This window comes from Podarcis raffonei, chromosome 18 (assembly GCF_027172205.1).
Source record: "Podarcis raffonei isolate rPodRaf1 chromosome 18, rPodRaf1.pri, whole genome shotgun sequence".
Taxonomy (NCBI): Eukaryota; Metazoa; Chordata; class Lepidosauria; order Squamata; family Lacertidae; genus Podarcis; species Podarcis raffonei.
In genome coordinates, this window is record NC_070619.1 from 6,977,823 (window position 1) to 6,996,738 (window position 18,916).

The window sequence follows — 18,916 nt, forward strand, 5'->3', positions numbered from 1 at the left end:
CCCCGGGGTCCCTTCCAACTCGACCATTCTATGATTCTCTCAACACTAAACCATCAACAGTTCTCCACAGGCAGGGGCGCCCTTCCCCGAACTACCTCAAGATTCCAGAGATCGAACTTTGGACCGCCTGCATGCAACGACGCCTCTTTCCCGTAAAATCCATTTAAGCACCTAGTCCTCATGGTTCTGAACAGATTGAAACAGCAGCGCAGGTGCCTTAAAACTGAGTCAGGTCCACAGCGCTCCACGTTGGCCCAAGCTGGTGGCAGAGGCTCTCCATGATTTCAGACATAACTGGAAGCGCCAGGAATTGAAACCTGCAAAACTCTTGCCACCAAACCGCCGTCTTCTCCAATGTCCCTCCAATGTTTAACGTGGAATATTTGAGCTCTTCGATTTCAGAATCCCCCGGACGCCGCCGATTCCGTTAAGAATTTGATGCAATGCCTGGAAAGGAACGGCAGCCTTTTTTTGTACACATTTGTCAATACTTTAAACCTATGTCTACATGTATATACAAACATACATTTTACACAGCACTCTTATAACTGTGCGTGTACTTTAAGATGGCGGCAGGATGGCTCCCCTGCAAGTATGGGAGGAGCGCTCCACAATCTCTCAACCCTTCTTCGCCTGCAGGATTCAGAAGGCGCGGCATGGGCAGGAACAGCCCCTGACACCCGGGCCCCATGTGGAACCATCCCCGTAAAGATCTCCAGCTTGGGCAAAGCGGGCATTGCCCAGAGGGCTGTTCTTCCAAAAGACCACTGAGCAAGAGATCTCTTTTGTTTTCGATCCGCTGTGAAGCTTGGAACGACGTTCCTCCAGCCGGCTGCGTCAAGAGTGCGCCGGTTCCTCCATCGCGGCAGCGCGACGGGCTGTTCCGGCGAGGCCCTTGACAGGATTCCTTGCACCGCTGGAATCAAGAGCTTCCCCGGCTCCCAACCAGTTGAGGAGGCCCCCAACCAGACGCTGGCTTCCCTTAGCCTCCGTTGATGGCCCTGAGGTAGACTTAAAATCCAGTTGTCTCCTTGGCTGCTCCAAGCGGGGATGCCCTGGCGGTCTTCTCCTCGCGTCCTCTTCCACCTTTGGACAACCACCCACACACCAGCAGCGTCTGGGCACCGCTGGGTGCGCAGCCAGGCCCCTCTTCCTCCTCCAACCGTTGCTCCATCACACGCAGCCGCACTCTTTGGCCGACACCTCATTCACCGTGTAGTAGCGGTTCCCAGCGTCCAAGAAGGAGACGTCGTCGTCGTACGACAGGGGGCGGCAGCACGGCCGGGCCCTCACCTTCTCCTTCTTGATCTTCCGCATGCTCCTCACGTTCTTGAGGGACAGGTCGTAGTTGCGCACGGCCGAGTCGCAGGTGCCGCTGCAGTAGCGGAAGAGGACCGTCTCGTCCGACTTGTACCCGAGGCCCAACTCGCTGACAGTCACCTCCAACTCCTTGAGGGAGCAGGGCTTGTGGCGGGCCTTCGCGCGTTTCATCCGGTTGCCGCCTTTGGCAAAGAGCGGCAGTTCGTGGCCCCCCGAATTCATGGACTGGCTGTACCTCTCGATCAGCGTGGAGATGAGGTGGCGGATTTCTCCCTCCGTGTAGCTCTCGAACAACGTGCTGTCTGGAATTTTTTAAAGAAACGACAGAAAATTAGAATAATTATAATAATAATATATTTTTTTGTATACAATTTTTATTAATTTCCCAATAAAAACAAATTTATAACACAATTAAACATTAGGAATTCATCACACGTCTTTTTTCTTTTAGACTTCCATCAACACGTCTGATAATTTTCCGTAGTTATTACATATCTTCACATTTCTTCATTTATATTGCACTATGTATATCTTATCTTACCATGTTATTTAAACAATATTTCTACCAAACTTTCAGAGCCTAGGACTTGCCTATATTGCACAGAGCCTAGGACTTGCACTATATTATTTTCCGTTCAGCAGCCTAACAGCCCATGGACAGAATCTGTTTTTTAGCCTGTTGGTACGACTGATTATGGGACACTGTGGGTTAAACCACAGAGCCTAGGACTTGCCGATCAGAAGGTTGGCGGTTCGAATCCCCGTGACGGGGTGAGCTCCCGTTGCTTGGTCCCTGCTCCTGCCAACCTAGCAGTTCGAAAGCACACCGGTGCAAGTAGATAAATAGGTACCGCTCTGGCGGGAAGGTAAACGGCGTTTCCGTGCGCTGCTCTGGTTCGCCAGAAGCGGCTTAGTCATGCTGGCCACATGACCCGGAAGCTGTACGCCGGCTCCCTCGTCCATAAAGCGAGATGAGCGCCGCAACCCCAGAGTCAGTCACGACTGGACCTAATGGTCAGGGGTCCCTTTATCTTAATAATAATATAATAATAACATTTTATTTATATCCTGCCCTCCCCAGCCGAAGCCGGGCTCAGAGCAGCCAACAACAATAAAAGTAACACAGCATTCTAAAATCAATTCATTTTAAAATCAATTCAAAATCAGATTAATGGCAACCATTGGGCTAGAGTTCTGTGAGGATTACCGAAGGAGGGGGTCAGACTGCACCTTGGCCAAAGGCCTCGTTGAACAGCTCTGTCTTGCAGGCCCTGCGGAAAGATGTCAAGTCCCGCAGGGCCCTAGTCTCTTGTGACAGAGCGTTCCACCAAGTTGGGGCCAATACTGAAAAGGCCCTGGCTCTTGTTGAGGCCAGCCTAACCTCCCTGCGGCCCAGGACCTCCAAGATGTTTTTGTTTGAAGACCATAAGGACTATACTGAAATGGCAAAACTGACCGGGCGACTCAGGAATCAAGAAGATAATGACTTTAAAAAAAGAATGGGAAGAATTTATAACTTATTTAGGAGACCATTGTTAAACAAATAAAAACGTGAGCTGGACTTTAAAGCCAACTTGTAAAGAAACGGGGGGCAGGATGGATAATTCAGAGAGACGAAAACTGTGGAGAACGCAATGATATGTAGTTTTAGAATAATTATTCCTTCCAGTAGCACCTTAGAGACCAGCTAAGTTTCGTATTGGTATGAGCTTTCGTGAAGAAGTCTGCATGCACACGAAAGCTCATACCAATAACAAACTTAGTTGGTCTTTAAGGTGCTACTGGAAGGAATTTTTTTTAATTTTGTTTCGACTACGGCAGACCAACACGGCTACCTACCTGTATCTAGAATAATTATGTTAAGGACCCATGCAGGGGACACGAGGGGAAATTGTGAGATTCAGAGAATCTCATCTATGGATATGGTAAAAGTTTTCTTTAAATGAATCCAAAACTCTCCCATCCACCGCCACAAACATGGGGCGCAGCCCTCTATTTTTATTTTTGCATGAAATACCCTCCCCAACCCAAGCCAGTGTGCTATTTAGCACACTCGGAGCATCCAGCGTTTTTCCACGAAGGCAACTTGGCCTCCGCTCGCAACCTGGATTTAACAGCCTCCACGAAGGCTTTGAGGGCCTTTAAAGGACCCAGCGGCCGGAGGCTTTTATTCCGTTCCCAGGCAGGAAAGAACAAAAGGGACAGCAGCATCTGATTTCAATGACCATTCGCCGCCAGTAATTCGCTGGCGCCAATTTGGGGAAGAGCCCAGAAAGCTCGGTTTGAAACAGTTGGGGTTTGCTTGCTTGCTTGTTTGGCACATCATCCTGTTAATAATAATAATAATAATAATAATAATAATAATAATAATAATAATAATTTATTTTGCTGACAAAGGTCCGTATACTTGAAGCTATGGTTTCCCAGTAGTGATGTATGGAAGTGAGAGCTGGACCATCAAGAAGGCTGATCGCTGAAGAATGGATGCTTTTGAATTCTGGTGCTGGAGGAGACTCTTGAGAGTCCCATGGACTGCAAGAAGATCAAACCTCTCCATTCTGAAGGAAATCAGCCAGAGTGCTCACTGGAAGGACAGATCCTGAAGTTGAGGCTCCAATCCTTTGGCCACCTCATGAGAAGAGAAGACTCCCTGGAAAAGACCCTGATGTTGGGAAAGATGGAGGGCACAAGGAGAAGGGGACGACAGAGGACGAGATGGTGGGACAGTGTTCTCGAAGCTGCTAACATGAGTTTGACCAAACTGCGGGAGGCAGTGGAAGACGGGAGTGCCTGGCGTGCTCTGGTCCAGGGGGTCAGGAAGAGTTGGACATGACTAAACGACTCAACAACAATTTATTATTTATACCCCGCCCATCTGGCTGGGTTTCCCCTTCACATTGGGGAAGGAGGCTCCATTAGGGCAAAGTTAGCACTGCCCCTCCAAGTTTGTTCAGCCAGCCAGAGCCCCCACCTGCTTCCTTCTCCTCCTTACATACCCTCCAACACTCCTCAGATGAAAATAGGGACTTTTCTCACTTGCTCCCCCCCCAGCTAACTGACCCTATTTGACCTCCCTTTTTGTTGTTGTTCTCCCTCCCTCCCCTTGCCAAAACTCCTGCACTCGATCGGAAGCTTCGTCTGACATTTGGGTTCCAAAAATAGTTCGCACACCAGAACACTCACTTCTGGGTTTGCAGCATTCGGAAGCCAAAACGTTCAACTCCCAAGGCGTTCAGTATCCAAGGTACAACTGTATTATTATTATTATTATTATTATTATTATTATTATTATTATTATTCCCCATCCTATCTGACTGGGTTGCCCCAAGTGACTCTGGACAGCTTCCAACATACAGTCATACTTCAGGTTACAGACGCTTCAGGTTGCGTTTTTTTGGGTTACGGACGCACCGAAACCCAGAAGTAACAGAACAGGTTACTTCCGTGGGCACAAGACGTTGGACATAATATTATGTTTGCTGACTGGGAACAGTTGTGGACCACCGGGATTAAATTTACGGCATGTAATGCCTTAAGAGAGAATATTATGAAAATGATGTATAGGTGGTACATGACCCCAGTCAAGCTTGCAAAAATCTATCATTTGCCCGACAACAAATGTTGGAAATGTAAGGAAAATGAAGGTACATTCTTTCACCTTTGGTGGACGTGCCCCAGGATTAAGGCTTTCTGGGAAATGATATACAATGAGTTGAAAAAGGTATTTAAGTATACCTTCTTGAAGAAACCAGAGGCCTTTCTCCTGGGTATGGTTGGCCAAGTGGTGCCAAAGAAGGACAGAACGTTTTTTATGTATGCCACAACAGCAGCAAGAATACTCATCGCAAAGTATTGGAAGACGCAAGATTTACCCACTCTGAAAGAATGGCAGATGAAACTGATTGACTGTATGGGATTGGCAGAAATGACTGGCAGAATCTGTGACCAGGGAGAAGAGTCGGCAGAAGAAGATTGGAAAAAAATTAAGGACTATTTACAGAAATATTGTAAAATTAAGGAATGCTGAATGATGCTGGATTGAAATTGAGTGGTTTCCAGCTGTAATGATATAAAGGAATATGGGGGGGGGGAAGGATTGGATAGAAAATAAGGTGTTATTATAAGCTGTAATGCTTTAAGTTAAGGATTTGCTGAACAAATAATTTAAAATGGAATACAAGAAGGGGAGGTATGAGGAGGTCAGAGAAATATGTTATTGAAAATTATCTATTATGAACTATATGCTTTTTAAATTTTTTTTTGTTTGTATAAAAAATTGAAAACCTTAATAAATATCTTTTTTTTTTAAAAAAAAGAACAGGTTACTTCCGGGTTTCGGCGGTAGCGCATGCAGAGAAGCGCTACATTGCGCTTGCACATGCGCAGAAGCGCTGAATCGCAACCCGAGCATGTGCAGACGCGGCGCTGCAGGCTGTGAACGTGCCTCCCGCACGTATCACGTTCGCAACCTGAGAGTCTACTGTATATAAAAATTCCTGGAGGGCGATGGGATGGAGGTGGGGGTTGGAGCCCTTCACTCTTCTCCAGGTGTGTGCAATTGGTAGCTTACAGGAATGCCTAAAGGTAAAGGTAAAGGAACCCCTGACGGTTAGGTCCAGTCATGGCCGACTCTGGGGTTGCGGCGCTCATCTCGCTTTATTGGCCGAGGGAGCCGGCGTACAGCTTCCGGGTCATGTGGCCAGCATGACGAAGCCGCTTCTGGCGAACCAGAGCAGCGCACGGAAACGCCGTTTACCTTCCTGCCAGAGCGGTACCTATTTATCTACTTGCACCGGTGTGCTTTCAAACTGCTAGGTGGGCAGGAGCAGGGACTGAGCAACGGGAGCTCACCCCGTCGCGGGGATTCGAACTGCCAACCTTCTGATCAGCAAGTCCTAGGCTCTGTGGTTTAGACCACAGCGCCACCCGCGTCCCTTCACAGGAATGCCTAGATAGAGCTAGACCAAGCCCTTCTTCACCCATCCCTAAGAGGGAGCGCCTTGTGGGCTGAAATTTGGTTTCTTCCTCCTGCATGTCCATGCCCTTCTTAAAATGAGGGACCCAGAACTGGGCTGGCAGCACTCTGTCTCCCCTTAGTATCGTGCTTCTGACTGTAATCAGCCTGGCGCCCCCCGTCAACGTCGCCCTCTCTCCTTCGCAGCTGGAATTTGGAGGCATCCGATAACCGCAAAAAGCCTGATCTAATCGTATACACAAACCCACCCCAATCAACTGCCTTTGAAAGAATTCTAATGCATAGACAAACGTGCAATTAAATCCATTTTTTCATGGGGGGGGGTAGCCAAATGTAACCAATCTCAGAAGCAACCATGTTCCAGTCAAACAGTCCCCAAAATTCATCTAATCTCCCCATCTCATCCCAGCTTGGGAGGACGGGTCTGTATTTGATTGTATGCTGTCTTAGGAAATCTCATGCTACCATACACCATTTTCTAAGCGGGGATTTGCAGATACAATTACATCAATTTTGCGCGCTTGTGTGCAATCGCATAAATTTTGCGTGCATGTGTGATGAGTCGATATAGCCTCGAGTTTAGGATCTCTGTTCGGGAGAGAGTTTTTCACCGGGATATGCTGCATAGAAGCCCAAGTTTATAATGATCAAGGTAAAGGTAAAGGGGTCCCTGACCATTAGGTCCAGTCATGGCCGACTCTGGGGTTGCGGCGCTCATCTCGCTTTACTGGCCGAGGGAGCCGGCGTACAGCTTCCGGGTCATGTGGCCAGCAGGACTAAGCCGCTTCTGGCGAACCAGAGCAGCGCACGTAAACGCCGTTTACCTTCCCGCCAGAGCGGTACCTATTTATCTACTTGCACCGGTGTGCTTTCAAACTGCTAGGTGGGCAGGAGCAGGGACTGAGCAACGGGAGCTCACCCCGTCGTGGGGATTCGAACTGCCAACCTTCTGATCGGCAAGCCCTAGGCTCTGTGGTTTAACCCACAGCGCCACCCTTGAGGAACCACCTAAAGAGGCCTGGGTGGCCACACCTTAGGTTCACACCCAGCTCTATCTCATAAGCTCTAGTGCACTCTCCCAAACAAGCCTACACATTTTCTACCGGGAGAAGGAAGGGCTGAGCACGCAAGCTTACACTGGGAGATCAGCGACCCGCGGCGTCCCAGAGCCCTTGGGTGCCTCCTGTGGCCGTCAGCGAGCGAGGAAGACGACGAGGTTCTCGAAAACAGCGACGAGGAGAAGAGGGTGTGCTCCTGGCTCCTGGTGAACAAGTCTCTACAAACCAAAACGGACAACATGGAACTGAAGAGCATCGAGGCTATAGCTGCCAGCTTCCATACCTTCATCTTAGACCAAGTCAGAACATTGAAACTCTGCAAAACAGGCAAAAACGACAGTCTTTATTACACTGGCCTGGGCCCTGCTATCCCTACCCCACCCAGACCCCCTGCAATAGCATTCGAAAGAGGCGCATGTGGCATTGGGGGGGCTTCTCCTCCTCTGAAAAATGCAGAAATGGATAAAAGCCTCCTTTCCAAAGAATGACTATCATCAGCGCAGGTAAGGGAAAAAGATTCATTTTAATTTTTATCATCTACAATACTGTCTTATTCATCTTATAGTATGATACGTTGATTATTGCCTTCATTCTAGGGATCAATGGTCTCGTTAGACAGCAAAATTCCTGTTTTAGGGGTTAGTTTAAAAAGTCTGGAACGGATTAATCCGTTTTGCATTGCTTTCTATGGGAAAGTGCGCCTTGGTTTTGGAACGCTTTGGCTTTGGAACGGACTTCCGGAATGGATTAAGTTTGAAAACTGAGGTACCACTGTAGCGAGACGAGCAAGACAGAGTACCATATGTTTAACGCACATTTAAAGCAACGAACTATCCATATTTACCTTTCCTTCACTCTTTCTAGATACAGTGGTACCTCGGGTTAAAAACTTAATTCGTTCTGGAGGTCCGTTCTTAACCTGAAACTGTTCTTAACCTGGAGACCACTTTAGCTAATGGGGCCTCCCGCTGTCGCCACCCAATTTCTGTTCTCTTCCTGAAGAAAAGTTCTTAACCCGAGGTACTACTTCCGGGTACTACAGACTGCGGAGTCTGTAACCTGAAATGTCTGTAACCTGAGGTACCACAGTATGGTCCACACTCTAAACCTCCGTGTCCAAGCTACCTCCCTTTTTTTTACTTCATAGCTTTCCCTGGAAAAACCCACTCCTTAAAGCTGAATCAGAGTAAACATCAATCCACCAAAACCCCAGAATGCCATTTGCTCCGATGGAGCGCTAAAGAACAGGCTTTCGCAGAGCTTTCAAGTGCTTCCCTGTTCCTAGAAAGAGCAGAGCTAAAACTTAAGTACAGCTAAGTCCTGGTAAAGGTAAAGGTAAAGGTCATGTGGCCAGCAGGACTAAGCCGCTTCTGGCGAACCAGAGCAGCGCACGGAAACGCCGTTTACCTTCCCGCCAGAGCGGTACCTATTGATCTACTTGCACTTTGACATGCTTTCGAACTGCTGGGTTGGCAGGAGCAGGGACCGAGCAATGGGAGCTCACCCCGTGGTGGGGATTCGAACGGCCGACCTTCTGATTGGCAAGTCCTAGGCTCTGTGGTTTAACCTGCTACTGAGTAGGAAAATGACAGGCAAAGCCACCCACTGGATTCATTGTTAAGGAAGAAGGCGGATGGGCATGGAGGAATCTAGCTGTGGTTGGTGGGGCAGTGCCCATCTAATCTAATGGACCTGTCTCCAGAGACGAAAAGCAAAGGTATTTAGGTCCTCTTTGCACGGCTCCCCTGGCTTTTTGCGTCCCAATCCCTCTGCAGAGAGCAATGTATTTCCAAAACACTTTTGCCGCCTGTTATAGGAATTCTAAGGTCTCACATATATATAAATCATATGTTCATAAATGTACAAGGCAAACACATACATAAGCATATAAACTATGTGTCTGAAATAGTACGGGAGAGCAATCCTGAAACCATTTCGACTCTCCCAAATGTTTCTCTGCAAGGAGGAAGGAAATGGGAAAAGCCTCCCCATTGTCTTTTTGCTTGCAAATCCTGGCTCAAGGGCGTATTTGTGTATGAATATGGTGAGCCTGTGACCTGGATTCAGGAACTGTGTGTTTACCAGCACTAAAGAATGGCCAGGGTGCCCAGGTAAAAGCAATCAGTGACCGTTAACAGGTTTCCTGCCAGACAGGATTCTGCTGTAGACAGCCTCTTTTGTGATGTATGTGTGATGTTTCGGGGGGGGGGGTGTCTTGACGTACAGTGTAAGGACCCTGACCATTAGGTCCAGTCGTGTCCGACTCTGGGGTTGCAGCACTCATCTCACTTTACTGGCCAAGGGAGCCGGGTCATGTGGCCAGCAGGACTAAGCCGCTTCTGGCGGACCAGAGCAGCACATGGAAACACCGTTTACCTTCCCGCCAGAGTGGTACCTATTTATCTACTTGACTTTGTCTTGCTTTCGAACTGCTAGGTTGGCAGGAGCAGGGACCCAGCAACAGGAGCTCACCCCATCGCGGGGATTTGAACCGCTGACCTTCTGATCAGCAAGCCCTAGGCTCTGTGGTTTAACCCACAGCGCCACCCATGTCCCTTCGAGCTACAGTGTAGGCAGTTTCAAAAGTCTATGTAATAGCTTGCACACCAATGTTCTGGGTTCCTCTCCTCCCTCCTGCATGGGGTGAGTGGAGACCCTGTTGCAACACTTCAATAAAGATCAGGCTTACTAGCTGCTTTGCTTCTCAATATTCTCTGGTTGGCCTCTGTTATTTTCTCCTACCAATAGGGAACCCACGTAAGGACTCTATATGGGCTCTTGGGTACCCCATAAGGGAAAAGGAGCAGTTTTTTCTTATAGCAAGCCCCATCCCCAGTTTTGCACAGTCTTGCAAGGGCCTCTGCTTTTCATTTGACAACTTCGGTCTCACAAGGCTTCTTTCGATTTGATTTAATACTTCTATTCCACTTTTGCGACAGCAAACACTGAGCCTCTTGGGCATGCCGATCGGAAGGTTGGCGGTTCGAATCCCCGCGATGGGGTGAGCTCCTGTTGCTCGGTCCCTGCTCCTGCCAACCTAGCAGTTCGAAAGCATATCCAAGTGCAAGTAGATAAATAGGTACCGCTCCGGCAGGAAGGTAACGGCGTTTCCGTGCGCTGCTCTGGTTCGCCAGAAGCAGCTTAGTCCTGCTGGCCACATGACCCGGAAGCTGTACGCCGGCTCCCTCGGCCAATAAAGCGAGATGAGCGCCGCAACCCCAGAGTCGGCCACGACTGGACCTAATGGTCAGGCTTCCCTTTACCTTTATTAGAAGCGAACAAACTTTGCAATTGCTATACTGTCAAACGCAGGAACGTTATAAATAGGGGAAGCAACAAAAAATTAGCTGATCCTAGCAGCCAACCTGTCAAACTGCAGCAATTTCTGAAAGCAGTAGCTGCCCAAATGGTGTCCCACAAGAAACCAGTCAGTTAAAAACAATGAATGGATCTTGTGTGAGCTCTAAGCGACGGAGAACGCTGACCGTTGTTTCTCTGTATGATTCACTGTCTTAGGCTTGGTGCCAGGTTCCAGACCAGTAACTCATAACCATGCTTGCTCTCGGTTAAAATTCGCTAATAAAAATGTCAGCACAACAGATCCCTCGTTACATTCGCTTGGGCTCGAAAAGCAACTCCTGATCTTAAGCAGAGACTCTGAGACTGAGAGTTACGAAACTGGTTCGTTTTGGCAAGCGGAGTTTGCTACCCACCAAATCTTACCGCCTAAAGTCTGTTATCAACCTACCAGGTTGGGCAGTCCTTCCTACTTTAGGGAAGGGGCAGAAATTACCATATTTTTCGCTCTATAAGAGCATAAGACGCACCTAGTTTTTGGAGGAGGAAAACAAGAAAAAATATATATTCTGAATCCCAGAAGCCAGAACAGCAAGAGGGATCGCTGCGCAGCGAAAGCAGCAATCCCTCTTGCTGTTCTGGCTTCTGGGATAGCCGCGTGAAGCCTCTTCAGGACAGCGGGATGAAGGCTCCCCCAAGAGCCGTGCTCCCTTTAAAGAGCGTGTGGAGTGTGTGTGCGGCTCTTGGGGGCTTTTCCCCAAGGAGGGAGAAGGGCAGCCCCCAGGTGCCGCGCACACACTCCACACGGCTCTTTAAAGGGAGCGCTGAGCAGAGCCTCCCGCCTGCATTCCCTCCATAAGACGCACACACATTTCCCCTTACTTTTTAGGAGGGGAAAAGTTTGTCTTATAGAGCGAAAAATACAGTATTTCCAGATCTCATTTAAAGGTGTTTCTACCTAATTCACGTACATTGTCTTTAGGGGAAAGGTATGCATTACATATGGGACGCGGGTGGCGCTGTGGGCAAAAGCCTCAGCGCCTAGGGCTTGCCGATCGAAAGGTCGGCGGTTCAAATCCCCGCGGCGGGGTGCGCTCCCGTTGCTCGGTCCCAGCGCCTGCCAACCTAGCAGTTTGAAAGCACCTCTGGGTGCAAGTAGATAAATAGGGACCGCTTACTGGCGGGAAGGTAAACGGCGTTTCCGTGTGCTGCGCTGGCTCGCCAGCTGCAGCTTGTCACGCTGGCCACGTGACCCGGAAGTGTCTCTGGACAGCGCTGGCCCCCGGCCTATAGAGTGAGATGGGCGCACAACCCTAGAGTCTGTCAAGACCTGCCCGTACGGGCAGGGGTACCTTTACCTTTACTATGCATTACATAAAAGCAACCCACACATCCTGATACATCAGGACAGGATTATAACCAATCCATATGTCCCTCCATCCAGCACAATTACGATTAAACCAGCTGTGTGTCTAGCTGTCCATCTGCAGGGTCTGTATACTGAAATAAATGCAGAGGATGACTCATATATAGGGACAGGGAGCCTTTTAAAATATGTAAAATATGCAGGGATTTATGATACGCAAAATGAACCATGGAAAGAGAGGAAGGGAAGTCATTGATATTTTAAGGATGTTTACATGAGTATTTTAAATTGTAAAACAGAATATATATAAAATGGGAGGAGGTGGTGTCGGAAGCTTAAGAGGCAACAGGGTTTAATGAGCAGGGAGATTCTGTGCCAGAGAGCAGTGCAGGTTCAGAGGCAGAAGCAGAGGCTGGAGAGAAGGGAGGCCAAGAGACAGAGGCGGAATCTACACACATATAATGCTTTTTTAAAAAAAGTTTTGAAAAATACGCTGAATTCTGCGCAGCTCACTTTCGCCATCTAGTGTCGCATTGGTATATTGCACCTTACAACACATTTAAAATGTTTTATTTGCAGCTGTGTCCAGAGAGGAGGCTGGCTGCTGAAGAAGCCAGGGAATCTTGCCCTCCTGCTGCAACCTGCTCCCTCGGCCCTGGTCTCCCACAGGGGTACGAAGAGGGCGGTGCAGAGACAGACAAGACGCCAGAGTCTCAGATTGCTTGGGAAGGACCTGGCGGAGGAGGAGACTCGGGGAGCTGAGGGAAGGCTTCCAATCCTTGCAACTGCCTCATTGGGCCAAGACCCACTGGGAAGAGTTGCTGTGCTCGCTAGGCTTCCTCTGTTTTTGTTTCGGCGAATAGTTAACTTTGCTGGCACCTTATGAGTTATTGCTGTCCTGCCCATAGCTGTCAACCGTCCCTTATTTGGCGGGAAAGTCCCTTATCCCAGCGCTGTGTCCCGCTGCTGTCCCTTATTGATGATGTCCCTTAAATTTCCCGGTTTCAAAGGAAGCAGCTCCTCTCCCTCCCTCCCTGCCGGCCAGGGAGGAGGGAGGCTCCAACTGTGTTGCTTGGCTGAGTTGCTCACCCAATAAGGAGTCTAAGAACGACTGGGGGGTGGAGCTTGCATGCCTTGTGCCAATCAAATCAGCCGCGTTGCCTGGGGACTCGCCTTTGCTCAGCGCTTCCCAGCGGAGAGGTGACGGTGGTTTTCCTTGCTGCATCCCCTTTGCCGGGTTGCTGTGCTGTGGGAACCACCGCTTGAGGCTTCGTTTGGCTGCTGGCTGGGCTTTCTGCCTTTGGCTCGGAGGGGCTCAGAAGTCGAACATGCCTGTGCTTGGAAAATCCCTTATTTTGGCTGCTGATTCCTTATTTTCGAGGCTGCTGGTCCCTTAGTTTCAAATCTGTAAGTTGACAGCTATGGTCCTGCCCTGACAACAGGCTGGCTGAGATTGATGGGAGCTGAATTTCACCAACACCTGGACGGTCCCAGGTCCCCAGACCCTGTCCCACGGAGACATGGAAACGGGCAGTGCTTACTGCCTCCTTTCACACAGTCTAAAGGTACCGTATTTTTCGCTCCATAACACGCATTTCCCCCCCCCCAAAAAAAAGGTAAAGGGAAATGTGTGTGCGCCTTATGGAGCGAATGCAGGCGGGAGGAGCCGCTCTTGCTGGCTTTTCAGCGAGGTGGAAGAAGGGAAGCAACCTCCCTTCCTCCGGCTGGCTGGGAAGCCGGCAAGAGTTGCGCATAGCGTGTCTGCCTGCTCTATGGCTTTTTGGCGAGGTGACTTTGCAGCCTGATGGGCTGACTGTAATTCAAGCGAAGGGAGAGCCGCTTACACGCATGCTTTCTTTACAATGAGCCAGAAGGAGGGACAAAGAGGGCATCCCCTTCCGTCCCTCCCCCAGCACCTCACCAGTAAATTCAAGCAAAGCGGCTTACAAGGCTCCAGCCCCTACATCTCCTCCTCTTCTTTTTGCTCCGGTTCCAGCAAGGCAAGGCAGCTGCCCAAATGTGAGCTCCCCCCCCCTCTTCCCTCCCTCTTCCAACTTCAAAATTTTTTTGGGGGGGACCAGGTAAGCCCCACCTTCCACACCACAATGGGGGTGGGGGATGACTCCCTCAAATATTTAATGGGGGGGTGAAGGCACCTAGGCTGTTCACTTTACATGGTTGTAATATGATTCTGATATACCGGTTGTTTATTAAATAATTTAGTACAGTGGTGCCTCGCAAGACGAAATTAATTCGTTCTGCGAGTTTCTTCGCCTTGCGATTTTTTCGTCTTGCGAAGCACGGTTTCCCGAAAACCTCAAAAAAGGCTGCCACACCACGCGCTATGAGTTGCTCTTGCAAGATGTTGTCATCTTGCGCAGCAAGCCCATAGGGTAATTCGTCTTGCGAAGCAACTCAAAAAACGAAAAACTCTTTTGTCTTGCGAGTTTTTCATCTTGCGAGGCATTCGTCTTGCGAGGTACCACTGTACAACGTTTGATTCAGAATATTTTTTTTCTTGTTTTCCTCCTCTAAAAACTACGTGCGTGTTATGGTCAGGTGCGTGTTATAGAGCGAAAAATACGGTAAATGATCTTGAGAAAAAACAGCCAGAGATTTAGGGAGAAACTGGCAAAAGCACGGATTTCTCTGCTGGGGAGATATCCCTGCCAGAAATTAATGTTCTTGTTGCCGACGATGAGGCCCTTCGTGCTGCCATCCAAACATTGCATGCGCTCGCACACACACATGCACACACGCCATTTGCCCGAGGCCCGTCAATCTCTCCCATCAAATGATAAGCAGCAATTATTCTGATGATTAAGACATGCCCCAAAGACAAGGCGGGCAAGGATCTCCGTGTGCCAACTTAATTATTGCCCTGGAGGGGGGAAAACCGAAATGAAAGACACGAAGGCATTTGGGAACTGAAAGGAGAAAGGAGGCAGTGTTCCGCATGCCTCTGACACATGCCACTCCCCAAGTGACGTCGTTTCCCCCCACCCCACGGTGAGCCCGTTCGGCGTGGCACGCCCAGCTTGCACCCTATGGCAGCATCTCGTGACTCGACTCCAAATTAAATAGGCACCCAGCCCTTGTGCTGACTTGCTGGATAGGGTGACTCTGTTTCTGCTCTTTCCAGGGCTCCCCAGATTTTTTTTTGGGGGGGAGTTCTCCACCAGTAGCCTGGAAAATTGGTGGAGCCATCTCAAAGGCTTGAGTAGCTGCGGGTGAATCTGTTTCTTATTTTCTACATATCCACCAGCATTCTTGTTGTTTAGTTGTTTAGTCGTGTCCGACTCTTTGTGACCCCATGGACCAGAGCACGCCAGGCACTCCTGTCTTCCACTGCCTCCCGCAGTTGGGTCAAACTCATGCTGGTAGCTTTGAGAACACTATCCAACCATCTCGTCCTCTGTACTCCCCTTCTCCTTGCGCCCTCCATCTTTCCCAACATCAGGGTCTTTTCAAGGGAGTCTTCTCTCCTCATGAGGCGGCCAAAGTATGAGGTCAGCTTCAGGATCTGTCCTTCCAGTGAGCACTCAGGGCTGATTTCCTTCAGAATGGATAGGTTTGATCTTCTTGCAGTCCATGGGACTCTCAAGAGTCTCCTCCAACACCATAATTCAAAAGCATCCATTCTTCAGCAATCAGCCTTCTTTATGGTCCAGCTCTCACTTCCATACATCGCCACTGGGAAAACCATAGCTTTAACTATACGGACCTTTGTTGGCAAGGTGATGTCTCTGCTTTTTAAGATGCTGTCTAGGTTTGTCATTGCTTTTCTCCCAAGAAGCAGGCATCTTTTAATTTCGTGCCTGCTGTCACCATCTGCAGTGATCATGGAGCCCAAGAAAGTAAAATCTCCCACCAGCATTACTCGGAGGAAAATAGGGACGTCCTATTCCATCCCCGCCAACATTTCCCTGATGAAAATAGGGACGTCCTATTCCATACCCTCCAACATTTCCCTGATGAAAATAGGGACGTCCTATTCCATACCCTCCAACATTTCTCCCATGAAAATAGGGACGTCCTATTCCATACCCTCCAACATTTCTCCCATGAAAATAGGGACGTCCTATTCCATCCCCTCCAACATTTCACCCATGAAAATAGGGACATCCTATTCCATCCCCTCCAACAATTCCCCCATGAGAATAGGGACATCCTATTCCATCCCCTCCAACATTTCACCCATGAAAATAGGGACGTCCTATTCCATCCCCTCCAACATTTCTCCCATGAAAATAGGGACGTCCTATTCCATCCCCTCCAACATTTCTCCCATGAAAATAGGGATGTTCTATTCCATCCCCTCCAACGTTTCCCCCATGAAAATAGGGACGTCCTATTCCATACCCTACAACATTTCCCTGATGAAAATAGGGACGTCCTATTCCATCCCCTCCAACATTTCTCCCCTGAAAATAGGGACGTCCTATTCCATCCCCTCCAACATTTCTCCCATGAAAATAGGGACATCCTATTCCATCCCCTCCAACATTTCTCCCATGAAAATAGGGATGTTCTATTCCATCCCCTCCAACGTTTCCCCCATGAAAATAGGGACGTCCTATTCCATACCCTCCAACATTTCCCTGATGAAAATAGGGACGTCCTATTCCATACCCTCCAACATTTCCCTGATGAAAATAGGGACGTCCTATTCCATCCCCTCCAACATTTCCCTGATGAAAATAGGGACGTCCTATTCCATCCCCGCCAACATTTCCCTGATGAAAATAGGGACGTCCTATTCCATACCCTCCAACATTTCCCTGATGAAAATAGGGACGTTCTATTCCATCCCCTCCAACATTTCCCTGATGAAAATAGGGACGTCCTATTCCATACCCTCCAACATTTCCCTGATGAAAATAGGGACGTCCTATTCCATACCCTCCAACATTTCCCTGATGAAAATAGGGACGTCCTATTCCATCCCCTCCAACATTTCCCTGATGAAAATAGGGACGTCCTATTCCATCCCCGCCAACATTTCCCTGATGAAAATAGGGACGTCCTATTCCATACCCTCCAACATTTCCCTGATGAAAATAGGGACGTCCTATTCCATACCCTCCAACATTTCCCTGATGAAAATAGGGACGTCCTATTCCATCCCCTCCAACATTTCCCTGATGAAAATAGGGACGTCCTATTCCATCCCCGCCAACATTTCCCTGATGAAAATAGGGACGTCCTATTCCATACCCTCCAACATTTCCCTGATGAAAATAGGGACGTTCTATTCCATCCCCTCCAACATTTCCCTGATGAAAATAGGGACGTCCTATTCCATCCCCTCCAACATTTCCCTGATGAAAATAGGGACGTCCTATTCCATACCCTCCAACATTTCCCTGATGAAAATAGGGACGTCCTATTCCATCCCCTCCAACATTTCCCTGATGAAAATAGGGACGTTCTATTCCATCCCCTCCAAAATTTTCCCCATGAAAACAGGGACATCCTATTCCATCCCCTCCAACATTTCTCCCATGAAAATAGGGATGCCCTATTCTCCATCCGGAAACTTCTCCTGCGTTTGATCTCTCCCCGCATAGGCATCGTCTGTACATCAACATTGGTCCCCTTGAGCCAGTTGCAACCTCTCTGACTCACCTATCTTGCAGGATCATTGTAAAGAAAAAAATGTGTGAGGGAAGGGATATTGTACAAAACCTTCGACAGATAGAGGGAATGAATGAAACTTGTAGCTCTAGTGTGCCTTGAGTCCTTGTCAGGGGAAATTGCCTGGAAATAACCAACCACAAACTTGTGGAGGAAGGAGGAAGAGGAGGAGGCAAGGTCTCTCAATGGCTTCAAGAATGGTTTATCTTATGATAAAAGTCTTCACAGTGGTACCTTGGGTTAAGTACCGTATTTTTCGCTCTATAAGACGCACCAGACCACAAGACGCACCTAGTTTTTGGAGGAGGAAAACAAGAACAAAAATATTCTGAATCTCAGAAGCCAGAACAGCAAGAGGGATCGCTGCGCAGCGAAAGCAGCAATCCCTCTTGCTGTTCTGGCTTCTGGGATAGCTGCGCAGCCTGCATTCGCTCCATAGGACGCACACACATTTCCCCTTACTTTTTAGGAGGGGAAAAGTGAGTCTTATAGAGCAAAAAATACAGTACTTAATTCGTTCCGGAGGTCCATTCTTAACCTGAAAGTGTTCTTAACCTGAAGAACCATTTTAGCTAATGGGGCCTCCTGCTGCTGCCACGCCGCCGGAGAACGATTTCTGTTCTCATCCTGAAGCAAAGTTCTTAACCCGAGGTAATATTTCTGGGTTAGCAGAGTCTGTAACCTGAGGCGTATGTAACCCGAGGTACCACTGTATATATTTTTTTTTAAAAAATGGTTTATCTTTGAACACCATTTGCTGGGCTAGGGGGAAGCAAGCAAGCTGCATGCCATCCGATGTACCCATTTTAATGTGTCCCTCCTGGGCTTTCCTTATAGATTTGAGGAGGACCAAAAGAAGGTCCGTGTAGTAAAAGGACCAAAAGAAGGTCCGTATAGTAAAAGGACCAAAAGAAGGTCCGTATAGTAAAAGGACCAAAAGAAGGTCCGTATAGTAAAAGCTATGGTGTTCCCAGTAGTGATGTATGGAAGTGAGAGCTGGACCATGAAGAAGGCTGATCGCCGAAGAATTGATGCTTTTGAATTCTGGTGCTGGAGGAGACTCTTGAGACTCCCATGGACTGCAAGAAGATCAAACCATTCAAAAGGAAAACAGCCCTGAGTGCTCACTGGAAGGACAGATCCTGAAGCTGAGGCTCCAATACTTTGGCCACCTCATGAGAAGAGAAGACTCCCTGGAAAAGACCCTGATGCTGGGAAAGATGGAGGGCACAAGGAGAAGGGGACGACAGAGGACGAGATGGT

The 18,916-nt window shown here is 48.6% G+C and overlaps 1 protein-coding gene across 2 annotated transcripts in view; it reads right to left on the minus strand.

The window, feature by feature from the left end:
• Positions 1-355: 355 nt before the first annotated feature.
• The window catches only part of NRTN (neurturin), a 66,160-nt gene continuing 47,599 nt past the window's right edge, over positions 356-18,916 (minus strand). Inside the window, exons 2-3 of one of the 2 annotated variants that reach the window (XM_053372755.1) lie at positions 7,432-7,571; positions 356-1,622 (exon numbers count right to left, since the gene is read on the minus strand). In XM_053372755.1, coding sequence (XP_053228730.1) covers positions 1,174-1,622; positions 7,432-7,571 — 589 coding nt within the window. In that variant the 3' untranslated portion in view covers positions 356-1,173. Of the gene's footprint in view, positions 1,623-7,431; positions 7,670-18,916 lie in introns of both variants that reach the window. The other variant, XM_053372754.1, reaches the window with a different exon arrangement.